The 19183-nt window shown below is 35.5% G+C and overlaps 1 protein-coding gene across 1 annotated transcript in view; it reads left to right on the top strand.

The window, feature by feature from the left end:
* SPIDR (scaffold protein involved in DNA repair) overlaps positions 1 to 19183 on the top strand; it is a 493368-nt gene that overhangs the window by 125187 nt on the left and 348998 nt on the right. The window contains exon 7 of the mRNA XM_036263912.1: positions 60 to 160. Coding sequence (XP_036119805.1) covers positions 60 to 160 — 101 coding nt within the window. The remainder of the gene's footprint in view (positions 1 to 59; positions 161 to 19183) is intronic.

Here is a 19183-nt window from a genome sequence, read left to right as displayed (position 1 = left end):
CAACTATTCTGAAGTTTTTGTTTTTAAGTAAACTTAATACATTATAATTCATTAAACAGAGGCGGGCTAGCAGAAAGACTAAATGGACTGCAGAATCGAGAGAGATCTGCCATTTCCTTGTGGAGGCATCAGTGTGTTTCATACCAAAAGATACTTTCAGGTAAGGATCGCACTGGAATCTGAGATTGTGGGTAAGAAACATGCCAGTTAAAAATATTTTCACATTAAAATATATGAAGTTGATTTTTACTGTTTTCATGACTTTATTTTTCTCTACGTGTCATATAGGTTTCAGAAATTATTCCAAAAGATGAGCCCTTTCTTGTAAGGTCTTAATGATTCCTCCCCATGGAGCTTCTCATATAGTTCAACAGAAGTCTTATTCTTCAAGATCTAACTTGAAGCATTCTGTTAGACCTTTTTCTTGCTATATCTAAGTCAGTAGCTTTCAGACTTTTGTGACTGCGACCATTGTAAGAAATACATTTTACATCATCTCCTAATGCACTTATGATATTCACACACACACACACACACACACACACACACACATCCTGAAACTAATACTTCATACACAACACTAGCCTTAGTTTGTGTGATATACTCTGCATACTTTTTTATTTTTACCATAATCCTCATTCCATTAAGTTGATGCAGGCCTTTCTAATAATTAGCAACATGAATTCAAAAGTTGTTACTACAAGCAAGTGACCGAAACTCATATTTCTTAACAAATTTTTTTATATTTAAAATATTTCACATACCAAGAAAAGCTCCATCTCCTATGAGACAGAGTTCTTCATGGTTTCTTTCTGGGTGGTCTCTCCATCTGGAGTTAGGGAAGAGGTGTGTGGGAATGGTCATCTCTTCTACACCTACTATTAATAATTGTCTGTCCAAAGAAGAACATTTAGTATACAATAGCCAAGATATGAAAGCAACCTGAGTGGCAATCAGTGGATGACTGGATAAAGAAGTAGTACATATATACAATGGGATATTACTCAGTTGCAAAGAGAAATTAAATCTTGCCATTTGCAACAACATGGATGGAACTAGGGGTATTATTCCAAGTGAAATAAGTCAGAAAGACAAATACTATGTGCTTTCACTTATATGTGGGTCTAATAAACAAAACAAATACAAACTCATAGATACAGAGAAAAAACTGATAGTTGCCAGAAGGGAGGAATGTTGGGTGAAAGGGGTGAGGGGATGAAGAGGTGTAGATTGACAGTTACAAAATAGGGGGTTGTAAAGTTAAGCATAGGGAATATAGTCAATAATGCAATGACTATGTACGGTCCAGGTGGGTATTAGACTTATGGTGGGGATCACTTCTTAAATATATAAATGTCTTACTATGCTGAACTCTTGAAACTAAAATAATAATAAAACAACATTGAATGTCAGCTGTAATTGAAAAAAAAAAATCAGGGTATATAAAACAACATAGGGAAATACAGTCAATAATAATGTAATAACTGTGTGGTGCCAGGTGGATAGTAGACTTACTGGGGGAATCACGTTGTAGGTTATATAAATGTCTAACCACTGTGCTATTCCCCTGAAACTAATATAATATTGAAGGTTAACTATAATTAAAACTTTTTTAAATGAAAAAAATAGTTGTCTCTCCAGGATGATACTTGGAATATGCAGTTTATTACACTCAGTTTATTTTTGCATGTTAGAGGGCAAACGAGAACTAGAGTGCCAACTAGACAGAACACTCAGCTAGTGTGTTTCAACTATCACATATTCCTTTGTAAGACTTTTGAATTCTTATGTCATTTATTACCTTAAAATCCTTTCCAGCTGTATTTTAGCAACTATCTTCTCTCTTTCACATTCTTGTATTAGAGTAGTATGATGTAAACATGTGTGCATATGTCTTGTTAGATGGTGAAAATAAAGAGACACTGCATTATTCTGATTTCACTTACCCTGCTACCAGACCTAGTAGTTCAGAAGCCAGCAAAAGCAGCATCTCTTTTCCCTCAGGGTTTAGTTTACCTTTGGGTTTTCAAGGTACCAAAATCAGAATCTCATTTTATTTTTTATATACTCAAGTGATTTATACTTCTTAGGTTAATTTCGACTCAACAGGTAAATATCTCAGTCTTGGCTTTCCTTCTAGATTTAGAAATCTATGAATTAGTAGCATTTTTATGAACCACATCTTGCTTTATTCTCTTGATGTTAAGTATAGTGTATCTCACTGAGTATTTATCTTTTTTAGATGTAAGAAATTCTATTTACAAAAGTAATCTTTAGATTGTTATTATTTAGCTTTGAGGATTTTCTTCCCACATTTATTTTCCTTGAGGAATATTATTTAATTAATACACAGTTGAGAGGGTGTTGTGGATTCTGCTTATTAGTTTGAAATGTTTGAGTGACTGTCTCCGACACATCTTTGTAACTTTTTCCAAAACTTTTTATTTTGAGAAAATGATAGATTTACATGCACCTCATGCATTTGTAAAAAATAATAGTGATTCCTTGTGTCATTCATCAAATTTACCCCAATGATGACATCTTTTCTAAGTATAAATCGATAGCATAACCAAAATATTGTTCCAGGATGCAGTTCACCCATACACTCATATGTGTGTGTGTAGTTTGTTTATGTAATTTTATCAGTATGTAGATTCATGTGCCCATCACCATAATCTAGAAACAGAACAGTTTCATCACCACAAGGATCCCTTATGCTATCCTTTTATAGCCCTGGTTGCCTCTTTTCTACCCTCCTAGCTAATACCTTGCAACCACTAATCTGTTCACCTTTCCCTAGTTTTGTGATCTCAAAATGGAATAATAGGATATGTAACCATTTAGGATTTTTTTTCCTCTCGGCATAATTTTCTCAAGGTTCATCCAAGTTTGTATATATTAATAGAGCTTCTATTAATGAGTAGTATTTCATGATGTAGTATTTCATGATGTGGACATACCACACATTGCGCATCCATTGAAGTACATTTGGATCATTGGTCTATTACAAATAAAGTTGCTATGAGCATTTGTGTACATGTTTTTAACAGAACATTGTTTTTTTGTTTTTCCTGGTATAAACAATCAAGGGTACAATTGCCAATTATAGTAAGTACATATCTAATAAGAAATTGCATATTAAAATAAAATATTTCAGAAATTATCTCTAATATATATTCTGGCTTAAAATATTTTTTAACATTTTTGGTTTGTGGATTTTAATTTTTCTTTCCTTTTTTTAGGAATTGCTTGCTTTTCTGAGTTGTTTTGTATCTCCCACTTACACCATTTAATAGTTTTGTTTTCCTTCTTTTTACCTTCTAGTATATTTCAGTACAAGACACATCTCAAGGTTCTTTAAACTTGAATAAATATTAAATATATGCCTATTATCTTGGTTGTTTTCTCACGATATATTAAAGAGGGATTGAGGAACAAAGTATATGTGTTAGACACGAAGGCCAGTGTACATGCATGTGTCAGTCACACAGAGAAGAGAGAGGGAGGCAGAGGCCATACACCTGAAGGTCATGATTGGATTTTGTCTCCAGTGTGATGCCCTAGAAGTATGTGTTCCTTAACGAGGCCATGGATAGAGAACAGATGGTTGTAGAGGCAAGAGAACAATAGTTCCCAGGTTCCTCTTCAGGAACCACTTTATTTTTCTTCTTTGTTTTTGAGGGCAAATGGTTTCCCAACACTGCTTTACCTGGATAGCAATGTCCAATATTTATTACAGAATATTCAAAGCCTTTCACATGTTTATTAACTCATTTTATTCTCACAACAGCCATTCCAGTTAGGTTTTCCATTCCTGTTTTAGAGACAAATAAAATGTGGATGGGTGTGACCCCATGTGCCTAGATAGTAGACGGCAGAGCCACCTTTATGTCAATTGGCCTCAGTGGCCTGTGATTATGTCCCATCTCTTTCTAGGCAGATGTTGGGAGGCAGATGCAGACAGGCACCGAGAACATGAGCCAGAGACTGAGTTCTGTCAATGTGAATGTAGCAAAGGCCGCACCCATTCCCTTGTTCGACCTCTGTTTAGTAACCATGCAACAAATATTTTCACAATATGTTCGGTATCTACATTTTTAAAACCAAAATAGTGATAGATACCAGGGAACTCCTTGTATTGTTCAGGGAGAAATGAGAGAGAGAGAGAAAGAAGTGAAACCCCTCAAAATGATGGGCATCAGATAAATTATTTATTATGAGAGTTTTGTTCCTAAAAGCTCCCTCTAAACTTAACATAGAAGACTGTGGGAGATGGGGGGAAAGACACAAGCAAAATAAATGAAGTGCAGTAGCATTTACTACAGTCTAAAGCAGAATTCTCTGAGTTTTTTTTTTTTTCTTTTTTCCTTTTCTCCTCAACTTGCTGTTTTCAAGTATAGTGAGTGGTCACTGTGTGTGTGTGTGTGTGTGTGTGTGTGTGTCCTCACTTCAGAACTCCGTTAGCTCTGCCTGTGAAGGTAGAAGTGCTTAGGTTTTCTGTGCATGCATGTGCATGTGTATGTGTTCACAAGTAATAAACAGGTTGTCTTGCTTTTAGAATAGTATTATAAGAGTAAAGAATGAACTTAGTTACTCATATAGATATTAGCACTTAATAGCTTTTGTGTTAGGATTTTAATTTTATTCACCTTTTTGCCACTGTATCATGATCAGCTAAAACTTGGTAGACCACAGAATACTTTAACTTCTGTCAATACCTTTTCCAATACTGATCCATAGAATCTTGATACTGCTGCCTGGGAAACTTGGCTTTTAACTTACAGTACTAGCCAGCCCCTTCGGGTCACTATAATTGGTAGACAGCCCACACAAGCTAACCTAGATCAGGTACTGAGTCTCCTCAAAATAAATTCAGACAAAGCAGTCTAACTGCCATACTCTAATGAGGTAACTTAACCATGTGCTACTGTAAGTTCAAATTTCAAGTGTTCTTAATTTCTCTCGTCTCCATTCTATGATTTTAATTTCCTTGTCTTTTTTCATTGAAAATAATTATTTCCTCATATTTTCCACTGTGATTTTTGTAGAATTACATTCACTGCCTTTGTTATTTTTCCAGTCACATTTTATTGCACATGTCCTCTTCAAAGTTTTTGTTGCTTTGGGGGCTTTTAATTTTATTTGTTGTTATTGTTCTTTTTTTCTCCAGAGAACAGTGTCTAAGTTAAGGGGGGTGGTGATCTTTCATTTATTTTTTTTCCTTGAGTTTTTGAATGCCAAACCTGAAAGTTTTTTGGAGATGGTGCAAATAAGTAGGACAGTGGAGTCAGATTGATGCAGATAATACGAGTGATGGCGTCACTGACTGCTCCTCCCTGCCAGGCTCTTGAGTGAGGTATTAGCACACAGCTCTTCATGTTGCTCACTCCTCACAGTAACCCAGTAGAGCTGCACTGTGTTTTCTAGATAATAAAACTATCTAAACCATTTTGTTTTTTTGTCATTTTGTGGTCTAGTCTGTTGAGTCAGAGATTATTTGTTAAATGAAAACGGCTGATGCCTGGCCAGTGTTGCTCAGTGGTTGAGTGTCGACCCATGCACCAAGAGGTCGCAGGTTCAATTCCCAGTCAGGGCACATGCCTAGTTTGTGGGTCCAATCCCCATTATGGGGCATGCAGGAGGTGGCCAGTCGACGTTCTCTCTCATCGGTCTTTCTCTCTGTCCCTCTCCCTTCCTCTCTCGCTAAAATCAGTAAAGAAAAAAATGTTTTTTTAAATGAAGGCCGATTTGGGGGGTGGGTGATAGGGCCTCTACTCTTTTCAGTATTAAGTTTTTCACTGCCTATTGTTAAAAAAAAAAAAAAAAGTTTTTTTATGTTTAAGACCACTTCAATTACCTAATTTTAAATTAGGTGGCAGCCCTGGCTGGTTTGGCTCAGCGGTTATAGCGTTGGCCCGTGGACCAGAGACTCCCGGGTTCGGTTTCTGCTAAGGGCACATACCTCTGTTACAGTTAATCCCCAGCCCTGGTTGGGCTCACGTGGGTGGCATCCACTCGATGTGTCTCTCTCACACTGATGTTTCTCTGTCTCTCCTCCTCCCCCTCCTGCTTTATCTTAAGACAAATGCAAAAAACAAGTCCTTGGGTAAGGATAAATTAGGGGGCAGAAAAATAAATTATCCTTCTACCATTCTCAGTTATGGCTAGACTAATAAGCAAATTAACATGAGATAGGAGAAAATAAACAAATTTATTACATTATATTTGGAGGTTCCATAGGAACATGAGACCCAAGGACACATTGAGCAGTTAAAGCTTAACTAAATAAGCAAGATCTGGTCACTGCACTCATGGAATTTCTGTTTCAGTGAGTTGGATAGATGATAGGCAAAGAAAGAATATGAGAACAGGTTGCCCAGTGAAGGGTCTGTGAAGGGGTGGGGTGGGTGCCACACTGGCAGGCCATGGAGGAGAGCTTCGGAGTGCACAGTGGTCTGGCGCATGGAAGTCCCTCGATAAGCTCTGTTGAACGAGGACATGAACATGACCTGGTCCACATCTTTACCGTGGACCCTCTTCTGCTACCATCTTGTCTTCACCACCAGATTCTCATCGCCAGTAAAGCAGCAGTATGAAGAAAGAACATTTATTTCATATAATAAAATCGACATAGAAATATGAGCACACAAAAAACTTTCCTCTGCATAAGTGATGTTGTACATGACAACTTTATTTTAAAAAGACAGACAGAAAGCACTCTGAATATTTGTTGCTTACCTTGTACAACTTCAGGGAAACTTGAGGGAAAGCAGTGTTGCCACTCCAAAATATGTCTTTTGAGAACTCTTACGATTTACGTTCTTAACTTTCCTGTATACCATACAGCATAACTATAGTCATTTTCTGTACATCATATCCTTAGTACTTACTTATCTCATTACTGGACGTTTGTACCTTGTGATCACTTGCATCTTATTTTCTCTCCTCCCACTGGTAATCACATGTTTTCTTCTAGGAGTTTTTGTTTTGTGACTTACATTTAAGTCTTTAATTCATTTTAAAAAATTTATTGTTGACAGAATTACAGAAGTCCCCCATTTTCTCCCTTTGCCTCCTTCACCTAGCCCCGTCCCCATCCCAGGCCTTCACCACATTGTTGTCTATGTCCATGACCTATGTGTGCATATATGTTCTTTGGTTAATCTCTTCCCATTCCCCCACCACCCTCTCCTCTGAGATGTGTCCGTTTGTTCCATTCATCCATTACTCTGGACCTGTTTTGTTCATCAGTTTCATTTGTTCATTAGATTCCACATATAAGTGAGATCATGTGATATTTGCTTTTCTCTGTCTGACTGGCTTATTTCTCTTAGCATAATAATCTCCAGGTTCATAAATATCATCACAAAAATAAGAGATCCTTCTGTTTTACAGCTGCATATTATTACGTTATGTAATATACCACAGTTTTTTTATCCACTCATATACTGATGGGCAGTTGGGCTGTTTCCAGATCTTAACTATTGTAAACAATGCTGCTATGAATATAGGGGTGCATATATTCTTTTAGATGTTTTGGGATTCTTAGGATATATTCCTAGGAGTGGGATCACTGGGTGAAAAGGCAGTTTCATTTCTGATTCTTTGAGGAAACTCCAAATGTTTTCCACAGTGACTCCACTGGTCTGCATTCCCCCCAGCAGTGTACTAGGGTTTCTTTTTCTCTACATCCTCGCCAACACGTATGGAGTGATACTTGATTATAGTATTAATTTTTATTTGTCTGATGATTAGTGACATTGAGCATTGTTTCATATGTCTATTGGCCATCAGTATGTCCTCTTTGGAGAAATATTTATTTATGTTTTTTTCCCATTATATAATAAGATTGTTTATTCTTCCTCTTGTTGAGTTGTATGAGTTCTTTATATGTTTTGGAAATTAACTCCTTATCAATCTTTCGTGAATATTATCTCCCAAACAGTGGGTTCTCTTTTCATTCTGTTGAAGGTTTCTTTTGCTTTGAAGAAGAGTTTTAGTCTGAGGTAGTCCCATTTTAAATTTTTTTTCCATTGTTTCTCTTGCCCTAGGAGCTACATCGGAGAAAATACTGATACATGAGATTTCTGAGATTTTACGGCCTATGTTTTTTTTCTAGGCTTTTTATGGTTTTGCCACTATGTTTAAGGCATTTTTATCCATTTTGAGTTTATTCTTATGTATGGTACATGTTGGGTGTCTAGTTTCATTTTTTACATATACCCATCCTATTCCCAGCACCATTTATTGAAGAGACTGTGTTTATTCCATTGTAGGCTCCTGTCTGCTTTGTCTAATATTAATTGACCATATGATGTGGTTTGGTTTTTGGGGTCTCTGTTCTGTTTCATTGGTCATTATGCCTGTTCTTGTGCCAAGGGCATGCTCTTTTGATTATAGTGACTTTGTTGTATATTTTGATATCCAGTATTGTCATTCCTTCAGCCTTTTTCTTCTTTCTCAAGATGGCTGAGGCTCTTCATGGTTGTTTTTTTTTATATATAAATTTTTGGAATATTTGTTATAGATCTGTGAAATATGCCATTGGTATTTTAATAGGAATTGTGTTGAATCTATAGATTGCTTTGGGTAGTTAATGGACATTTTAGTGATATTAATTCTTCTAATCCATGAGCATGGTATATGTTTCTACTTGTTATATCTTCCTCAGTTTCCTCTTTTCTTTTTTCAGTGTCTTGTATTTTTTTAAGAACAGGTCTTTTTCATCCTAGGGTAAGTTTATTCTGAGGTCTGTTATTTTTTTGTTGTTGTAATGGCTAATAGGGTTAATTTTTTAGATTTTCTTTCTTTCTTTCTTTCTTTCTTTTTTTTTTTTTTTGTTGTTGTTGTTGTTGTTAATCCTCACCTGAGGATATTTTTCCATTGATTTTTCAATAGACTGAAAGGGAAGGGAGTAGGGAGGGAGGGAGAAAGAGAAAAAAGAGGGAGAGAGACACATCTCATATTGATTGGTTACCTCTGACATAACCCCAACCAGGGCCAGGGATTGAACCTGCAACCCAGTCACGTGCCCTTGATTGGGAATCAAACCTGTGATCCTTTGGTCCAAGGGCATGGAGGCAATCTGGCCAGGACTAGTTTCTTTTTCTGATAATTTATTATTGGTGTATAAAAATGCCTTAAATTTCTGGATGTTAATTTTGTAAACTCCTACTTTGCCAAAATTTATTTATTAAATCTAGCAGTTTTTTGGTGGAGTCTTTAGGGTTTTCTATGTACATTATCATGCCATCCTTGAAAAATGACAGTTTTACTTCTTCCTTTCCAATTTGGATGCCTTTTATTTTTTCTTTTTGTCTGATTACTGTGGCTAAGACTTCCTGTACTATGTTAAATAAGAGTAGTGAAAGCAGATATTTGTGTCTTATTCCTGAACTTAAGGAAAATGCATTTAGTTTTTGCCCATTGAGTATGATGTTGGCTGTAGGTTTGTCATATATGGCCATTATGATGTTGAGGTATGAGCCCTCCATTCCCACTTTGCTGAGAGTTTTTATAATAAATGCATTCTGGATTTAATTGAATGTTTTTTCTGCAACTATTGATTTGTGCGTTTATTGATATGATCATGTGATGTTTATCCTTGATTTTGTTTGTGATGTATCACATGTATTGATTTGTGAATATTGTAACAGCCTAGCCAACCCAGAATAAATCCCACTAGGTCATTGTGTATGATCTTTTTAATGTATTGCTGGATTTGATTTGCTAATATTTAGTTGAGGACTTTAGCATCTATGTTTATTAGAGTATTGGCCTGAAATTTTCTTTCTTTGTAGTGCCTTTATTTGGTTTTGGAATTAGAATAATGCTGGCCTCTTAAAAAAAGCTTGGAACTCTTCCATCCACTTGAAGATTTTAAATAATTTGAGGAGGATAGGTATTAGTTCTTTTTTGAATGTTTTATAAAACCTCTGAAGCCATCCGGTCCAGCTTTTTTATTTGCTGGAAGTTTTGTGGGTTTTTTTGCTGCTTAATTTTCATTAGTTTTTATTGGCCTATTCTGGTTTTTGGATTCTTACTGACTGAGTTTTGGAAGATTGTGTTTTTTTAGGATTTTGTCCATTTCACCCTGTTTGTCCAATAATTTGACATATAGTTGTTCATAGTATTTTCTTACAGTCCTTTTTATTTCTGTGATGTCAGTTGTTACTTTGCCTCTTTAATTTCTGATTTCATTTATTTAGGTTTTTTTCTCTGTATTTCTTGATGAATCTAGCTAATGGTTCTTCAATCTTATTTAACTTTTCAAAGAAAGAGCTTTTATTTCATTGATCTTTTGTAGTGTTTTTATAGTCTCTATGTGATTTATTTTCACTCTGATCTTTATTATTTCCTCCTGCTACTTACTCTCTGCTTATCTTATTCTTTTTCTAATTATTTTCTGATCTTTATTATTTCCTCCTGCTACTTACTCTCTGCTTATCTTATTCTTTTTCTAATTATTTTTCAAGGTGTAGATTATTTCTTTTGAAATTTTTCTTTCTTCTTGAGATAAACCTGTAATGAGATGAATTTCTCTCTCTTGGGGCTACCTTCATTGTGTCCCATAGATTTTGTGTTGTTGTGTGTTCATTTTCATTAGTTTTCAGGAAATTTTTTATTTCTTCTTTGATTTCATTTGTAACCCATACATTATTTAATAACATGCTACTTACCCTGCATTTGCTTGAATTGTTTTTTATTGTAGTTTATTTCTAGTCTCATGCCATTGTGATCTGAGAAGCTTGATATGATTTCAACTCTCTTGAATTTAAGACTTATTTTGATTCCTAACATGGGGTCTATATTTGAGAATTATCCACGTGCACTTGAAAAGAGTATGTATACTGCTTCTCTGGAATAAATGTTATGTAAATATCAGTTAAATTTATCTGATCTAGAGTTCTTTAAAGTCTTTGTTTTCTTATTGAATTTTTGTCTGAACTATTTATTCAGTGATATCAGTGGAGTGTTAAAATCCCCTGCTATGATGGTATTGTTGTCAATCTCCCTTTTTCAAGTCCACAAAGAGTTTTTAAATATATTTAGCTGTTCCTACAGTAGGTGCATATATGCTCACCAGGATTATATCCTATTGTTGGATTGGTCTTTTCAGTATTTTGTAGTGACCTCCTTTGCCTCTAGGTTTGGCGCTTGTTTTGAAGTCTAATTTGTCAGAAATGAATATTGCTGCCCCAACTTAATTCTTTTGTTTCCAGTTTACTTTTAGACTATGTGAAATTTTTGTTCTGAGGTAGATTTCTTGTAGATTGCATATATGTGGGTCATGATTTCTTATCAATTCAGCTACCCTATATCTTTTGTTTAGAGAATTTAATCCATTTACATTTAATGTTATTATTGATGGGTACTTATTTTTTGCCATTTTTCTCTTGATAACCTATGTTCCTCTCCCTATATATATTTATTCTTGTTCTTAAAGCAGCCTTTTTAACATTTCTTGCAATTTTGGTTTGGTGGTTTTGAACTCTTTAAGCCTTTTTTTGGGGGGGGGGGGGGTCTGGGAAGCCCTTTATTTCACTTTTAATTTTAAATGGTAGCCTTTCTGGATACCGTGGTTTTGGATTCAGGTCTTTGGTTTTCATTACTTCATGCCAATCTCTTCTGGCCAGAAGTATTTCTGTTGAAAACTCAGCTGACAGTCTAATGTGGACTCCGTTATAAATATCTTTCTCTTGCTGACTTTGAGATTCTTTCTTTGTGTTTAACATGTATTATTTTAATTATGATGTGTCTTGGTGAGGGTCTCTATGTGTTCATCTTGATTGGGACTGACTATGCTTCCTGAACTTGTGACTTTTTCCTTCACCAGGTTAGGGAAATTTTCTGTCATTATTTCTTTAAACTGGTTCTCTGTTTCTTGCTCACTTTCTTCTCCCTCTTGTAATCCCACAATACTGTTGTTGTTAGGTTTCATGTTGTCCCAAAATGTCCTTAAACTATTCTGCTTTTTAATTATTTTTCTTTTTGCTGTTTTAATTGGATGTTTTTTCTACCTTGTCTTCCAAGTCACTGATTCAGTCCTCTGCTTCATTCAATCTACTTTTTATTACTTCCAGTGTATTCTTGAATTAATATACAGTATTCTTCATTTCTGACTGGTTCTTATTCATGATTTCTATTTCTTTTTTCATGCTTTTGTTGTTCCTACCAAGTTCCTTGTAATTCTCACTGAATTCTTTGAGCATCCTTATAATCATTATTTCGAACTCTACATTTGATAGATTATTTGCCTCCAATTTATATAGCTCTTTTTCTGGAGATTCTGCCTTTTCTTTCAGTTGAGGATTGTGTCTTTTTCTCCCCATTTTACCTGTCTGTTTGTGGTTGTTTCTATATATTACATAGAACAACTATGACACATGGCCTTTGTGGGGTGGCCTTATGTAGTAAATGTCCTGTAGGACCAAGTGGCACAGTCTCCTTGATATCCTGAGCTGGATGCTCTAGGAATGCCCCTTGTATAGATAATGTTGTTATTGTGCCTTTATTTCTGTTGGCCCATATATGTAAGGGATTAACTCCTAGGCTGTCTTACTATGAGGCCCACCTCTGACCATGTTGTGCAGGTTATTGTACAGGTGCAGTCTCTATTTGGCTTCTGCAGTACTAGGTTAAAAATCTTCTCTTCAGCAATCCATCACCATTTAGTATTTCAGGATGAATGGTCCCTAGCTCAGCTGTACCTTTCAGTTTGGTTCTGGCATTGTGAGCAAGAATCCCTACTTCACCACCACCTTGAACACTGTAAGAACTGGTTTTTCTTTTCTAAGACTGTGGGCTTCTACAGACTGAGTCAATTCTGATTCTTCTGTATGTTCCCTGCACCTACTCACATGACTCCTAGACACCAGTCCTGTGATTACCAAGTAAGTCAAAAGTACTTGCCTTTGTGTAAGATACTCAAACAAAGTTCATCTTTAGCCCCTCCTGCTGCATCCCCAGCTGAGTCACAGGGCAGATCTCCTATCTTTTTTCAATTAATGTCTGCATGATATGTCTTTTTCCATTCTTTTACTTTCAGTTCTCTTGACGCTGCACCCTCTCTACTACACCACCCGTGTCACAGCTACTGTTTTATTCATTTTTACTTTATTTTTGTTTAAGGGGTAAAAAAAGGTGGTCTAGTTTTATTATTTTGCATGCATCTGTCCAATTGTCCCAACAGCATTTATTCAATAAACTGTATTTATCTCACTTTATGTTCTTGCCTCGTTTGTGATATATTAATTGACCATCTAGGCTTGGTTTTTTATTTCTGGCCTCTCTCTTCTGTCTCACTGATTTTTATGTTTGTTTTTATGCCATTATTATACCATTTTGATTACTTTTGTCTTATAGTATAGTTTGATATCAGGTAGCATGATACCACCCCTTTGTTTTTCTTTCTTAAAATTGCTGTGGTTGCCCTGGCCAGTAAGCTCAGTGGTTAGAACATCGGCCCAGGCTCTGAAGGTTGTTGGTTTTATTCCTGATCAAGGGCACATACCCAAGTTGTAGATTTATTACCTGGCACGGTCGGGTGTGTGCAGGAGGCAACCAATCAATATGTCTCTCTCACATCTTTCTTTCTCTGTCCCTCCCTCCTTCTTCCTCACTTTATCTAAAAATCTGTGGAAAAAATATCCTCAGGTGAGGATTATCAAGAACAACAAAAATCATTGCTGTGGTTATTCCGGATCTTTTGTGGTTCTATGTACATTTTTGGGTTATTTTTTCTAGTTATGTGAAAAATATCATTAGTATTTGGTAGGTGTACATTGAATCTATAGTTTGCTTTTTGGGCTAGTATGGAAATTTTAGTGATGTTATTTCTATATATCTATGAGCATGGTATATTCTTCCATTTATTTGTATCTTCTTCATTATCTTTCTTCAATGTCATAATTTTCCAAGTACAGGTCTTTTAGCTTTTGGTCAAATTTGTATCTAGTTATTTTATTTTAATTTTTGATATAATTGTAAATGGGATTGTTTCTTGGTGTATATTTCTGGTAGCTTATTTCTTATGCAAAAATATAACCAACTTATTTAATTTATATTATGCTACTTTACTGAATATATCAGTTTTAGGTTTTTTGTTGGCATCCTTATAGTATATCATCTGCAAGTAATAATACATTTACTTCTTTCTTTCCAAATTGATGCCTTTTATTTCTCCTTTTTGTCTGATTTATGTGAACAGGACTTCTAATACTATGTTAAATAAGAATGGTGAAAGTGGACATCCCTGTCTTCTTTTTCATCTTAATGAAATGATTTTAGTTTTTCACAGCTGAGTATGATTTTAGTTGTAGTTTTGTTATATATGCCTTTATGTTGAGGTATGTTTTCTCTATACCCACTATATATGGGTACTAGATTTTGTCAAATGCTCTGTCTGCATCTATCTATATGATCATATGATTTTTATACTTTTGTTTATGTGGTGTATCACATTAATTGTTTTGTGAATATTGAATCAAACTTCCATCACAGTAATAAATCCATGTTAACCATGGTGTATGATCTTTTTAATGTATTGCTAAATTCTTTTTTGCTGATATTTTGAGGATTTTTGCATCAATGTTCATCTGGGATACTAGCTTATAATTTTGTCTTTTTATTGTATATCTGGTTTTCAAATTAGGATAATTCTGTCCTTATAAAATCATCTTTGATGTTTTTCCATCTTTGAATTTTTTCAAATAAATTGAAAAGTATAGGTCTTAATTAAAAAAAAAAAAAATTTGGTAAGATACAGCTGTGAATCCATTCAGTCCAGGACTTTGATTCTCAGAAATTTTTTTTATTACTGCTTCACTTTTGTTAGTAGTAATCAATCTGTTCAGATTTTCTTGTTCTTCTTGAGTCACTCTTGGGAGATTTTTACAGTTCTAGAAATGTTTCTTCCAATTGCCCAGTTTGTTTGCATATAATTATTCATACTATTTTCATATAATTCTTGGTATTTCTGTAGTCTCAGTTGTTATTTTTACTCTTTCATATCTGATTTTGCTTATTTTGGTCCTTTCTCTTTTTTTCTTGATTTATCCAGAGAAACATTTTTTTTTTTTTAATTGTTTCAAATAACCAGCATTTGGTTTTACTGACCTTTCGTATTCTTTTTTAGAACATTTTGTTTATTTCCACTCTAATCTTTATAATTTCCTTCTTTGTACTTATGTTGAGCTTTAGTCCCCAGCCTTTTTCTTTTCTTTATTTATATTTTAACTCATTTTTTTAACTTATTTTTTAACTCAAAAACTTTATTGTTGAATTTATTATAGATATCCCCCCATTTTTTCCCACTGATCCCCTCTCCCCAATCCTGTCCACCTCATGCCTTCCTCACTATTGTCAGTGTCCGTTGGTTATGCATATATGCATAGAAGTTCTTTGGTTTATCTCATCCCACATTCCCTCTCCCCTTCCCTTTGAGGTTCGTTAGTCTAACAACCAATTTGTATTTCTTAATTCCTTCATCTTTTTCACCCATCCCCCTAGCTGCTACCCATCTGGCAAGCAACAAAAAAAGTTCTCTGTATCTAGGAATCTGTTTCTGTTCTGCTTGCTCATTTTGGTTGTGGATTCAATTGTCAGTAGATATGTATTAATTTCCATTTTATTGTTCATATTTTTGTTCTTTTTCTCCTTCAAGAAGACCCTTCAACATTTCATATAATACTGGTTTGGTGGTGGTGAATTCTTTTAGTTTGTCTGGGAAACTCTTGATATGTCCATCAATTCTAAATGATAGCTTTGCAGGATAAAGTAATCTTGGTTGTAGGTCATTGCTTTTCATTACCTTGAATATCTCTTCCACTCCTTTCTGGCCTACAAAGTTTCTTTTGAGAAATCAGCTGACAGTCTTATGAGTGCTCCTTTGTAGGTTACAAACTGCTTTTCTCTTGCTGCTTTTAAGATTCTCTCTTTGTATTTAACCTTTGGCATTTTCATGATGTGTCTTGGTGTGGACCTCTTTGGGCTCAACTTTTTTGGGACTCTCTGTGCTTCCTGGACTTGTATGTTTCCTTCACCAAGTTAGGGACGGTTTCTGTCTTTATTGTTTCAAATTTTCAATTTCTTGTTCTATCTCTTCTCCTCCTGGTACCCCTATGATACAAATATTGGCACACTTAAAGTTGCCCCAGAGGCTCCTTCTACTATCCTTATTTTTTTTGGATTCTCTTTTCTGTTTGCTGTCCTCATTGGGTGTGCTTTGCTTCCTTATATTCCAAATTGATGGTTTGCTTCTTGGCTTTACCTACTCTACTATTGACTCCCTGTAAAGCAGTGGTTCTCAACCTTCTTAATTCCCTGACCCTTCAATACAGTTCCTCATATTGTGGTGACCGCCTAACCATAAATTTATTTTCATTGCTACTTGATAACTGTAATTTTGCTACTGTTATGAATCGTAATGTAAATATCTGATATGCAGGATGTGTTTTCATTGTTTCAAATTGAACAGAATTAAAGCATAGTGATTAATCACAAAAACAGTATGTAATTATATATTGTGAACTATTTATTTCAAATTAAAAATAAATGAAATTTTGTCTTGAAGCATGACACCATGGGTAACAGTCTTAATATAACAACACTAAACTGTATTGCTACATTTTGCGACAGTATACAAAAAAAGGCAACGTCGGTATGAAGGTTGAGATTGCTTCTTTCTCACCAGATCAGAAATTCTCAGGGCAGTCTTTGCAAGAGCACAACGAAGATCATCTTCCACAACAAGTCTACTTCTCTATTTAGACTTGATAACCAACAAGCTGGAAAACCCTGTTTCACAAAGATATGTTGTTGGAAATGGAAGAAGGTGCAACACAGTCTCAGACGGACCAGGATATGACTATAAACACTTGATCCAGAATTTTGTAACTGGCATTGTAGAGAAATCAGTTCTCACTCCATCTGTTAATAAGTTCAATGAACTCCTCCTGTGCTGCCAGGAACATCTTCAACTTTGACTGTGAATGGCAAGTGCAAATGGAGTGTCAGGTAGATTTGGAAAGTATGATGAGATTTTGTCTGCAAGCATGTGCAAGTGTTCTTTCACAGAAATTATCATCATAATTCTTTTGTCTGGTTCAATGTCATGTTCCTCAAAGAAAGGAGATAAGGTAGGCAACATGTAAATGTTATTTTCATCCAGTATTTTTTTTACCAAAGCTGAAGTTTCATTTGGAATAATTGAAAATTATTTACACAAAATTATACATGTTGCATTAGGTGCTTGCATTGATGAATTTAACTCATTCAAGATGGCAAAGATGGCAACCAAGAAAGCTATTTTCTGCAGTTCACTTTTATCACTAAAAAGTGCTTTGAACTGCAGTCTTGCTTTCCAATTAAAAAACATTTTGAGTTCATCACAAAACTCAAAAACATGTTATAAAACTTTTCCTTTCGACAACCATCTCACTTCAGTGTGAAATAGCAGAGCATTGTTCGGCGCATCCAACTCGTCGCACAGTTGCGAAAACAGTCGCTGTTTAAAGTGCTCACCTTTACAAAATTGACAGAACTTATGATGCTTTTCATTACTTCTTGTAACTCTTGAGGCAGCATCTTCATTGCTAATATTTGCTGATGAAACATACACTGAGTTCAAATGACTTGTTGACTCATTCAGTACCAAATGTTGAAATCCAGATCAACATCCTATCATAACTAGAGCACCATCTGTGCAAACACCACAAATCTTTTCCCAAGAGCTCTTCTGCTCTTTTACAAATCAACCTACTGTGTCAAATACATCATGTGCAATAGTTGTCATTTCAACAGGTTTGCAAAAAAGAAACTCATCTTTAAAGTCGCCATCATTAACATACCTCACATAAACCAATAACTGTGAACAGTTTACAACGTCTGTAGATTCATCAAGTTGGATGCTAAATATTGAAAGTGGAGCAGATTGAATTTCCTGGATTACCTGATCAAGAATATCAGCAGACGTGTCATCTATTCTTCTGCAGACAGTGTCGTTAGATAAGGAAATTGCACTCAATTTTGTAACAAATTTGTCTCCGATCATAACTCGAACAATGTCTTTGGCTGCTGGCAACAGTAAATCATCAGCAGTGGTGTGAGGTTTCATAGCTCTGGCGATTCTGAGTGCTCCCAAATATGAAACTTGAACGGCTGCTACATTTTGTTTGTGGTACTTGCCACAAGTGTCAAGTCTGGCTTTCTTGAGTCCATCAGCTTTGCTTCAAAATAGTTGGTGTTCTTGCCGGCAAAGCTCGGATACTTGCAATCAAAATGGCGTTTTAGTTTGGCTTCATAGATTCTGCTGATAGAACTTCATAACAAATAACACATTGCAATTTCTCAATTCCTGCTGTAATTTTTTTATTAATTAATTTATTTATTTTTGTTACAAATGTTTCTTCTTTTCCCTCCACTGATTCCTCCCTTTTCCTCCCTCTCCACCCTGTCCCCAGCTTTGGTGTCCATGTCCATTGTTCATGCACACATGCATATAAGTTCTGTGGTTTATCTCTCACCCACCACTCCCTCTTCTGGGGATTGTCAGTCTGTACCCCACTTCCACGTCCCTGGGACTACCCCATTCCTCAGACTGTTATGTTCATTGTATTCCACAAATAAGTGTGATCATATAATACTTGTCCTTTTCTGTTTGGCTTGTTTAGCTTAGGATGGTACTTTCCAGGTCCCTCCATGTCGTCTCAAAGGATAAGAGATTTTTCTTTCTTACAGCTGCACAGTACTCCATTGTGTATATGTACCACAACTTTTTTATCCATGTGACTACTGATGGACATTTGGGCTGTTTCCAGATCTTAGCTATTGTAACTAGTGCTGCTGCGAACATGGGAGTACATATATTCTTTCTGATTGGTGTTTCAGGCTTCTTAGGGTATATTCCTAGAAGTGGGATCACTGGGTCAAATGCCAGTTCAATTTTTAAGTTTTTGAGGTAACACCATATTGTTTTCTATAGTGGCTGTACCAGTCTGCATTCCCACCAGCAGTGTACTAGAGTCCCCTTTTCTCCAGACCCTCGCCAACACTTATTGTTTGATGATTTGTTGATGGCGGCCATTCTGACAGGTGTGAGGTGATACCTCATTGTTGTTTTAATTTGCATCTCTCTGATGATTAGTGATGTTGAGCATTTCTTCATATGTTTTTTTTTCCATTT

This window comes from Molossus molossus, unplaced genomic scaffold (assembly GCF_014108415.1).
Source record: "Molossus molossus isolate mMolMol1 unplaced genomic scaffold, mMolMol1.p scaffold_m16_p_16, whole genome shotgun sequence".
In the NCBI taxonomy this organism is placed as follows: Eukaryota; Metazoa; Chordata; class Mammalia; order Chiroptera; family Molossidae; genus Molossus; species Molossus molossus.
The sequence above is the reverse complement of the archived record's forward strand: the minus strand, read 5'-3'. Positions and strand labels throughout refer to the sequence as shown.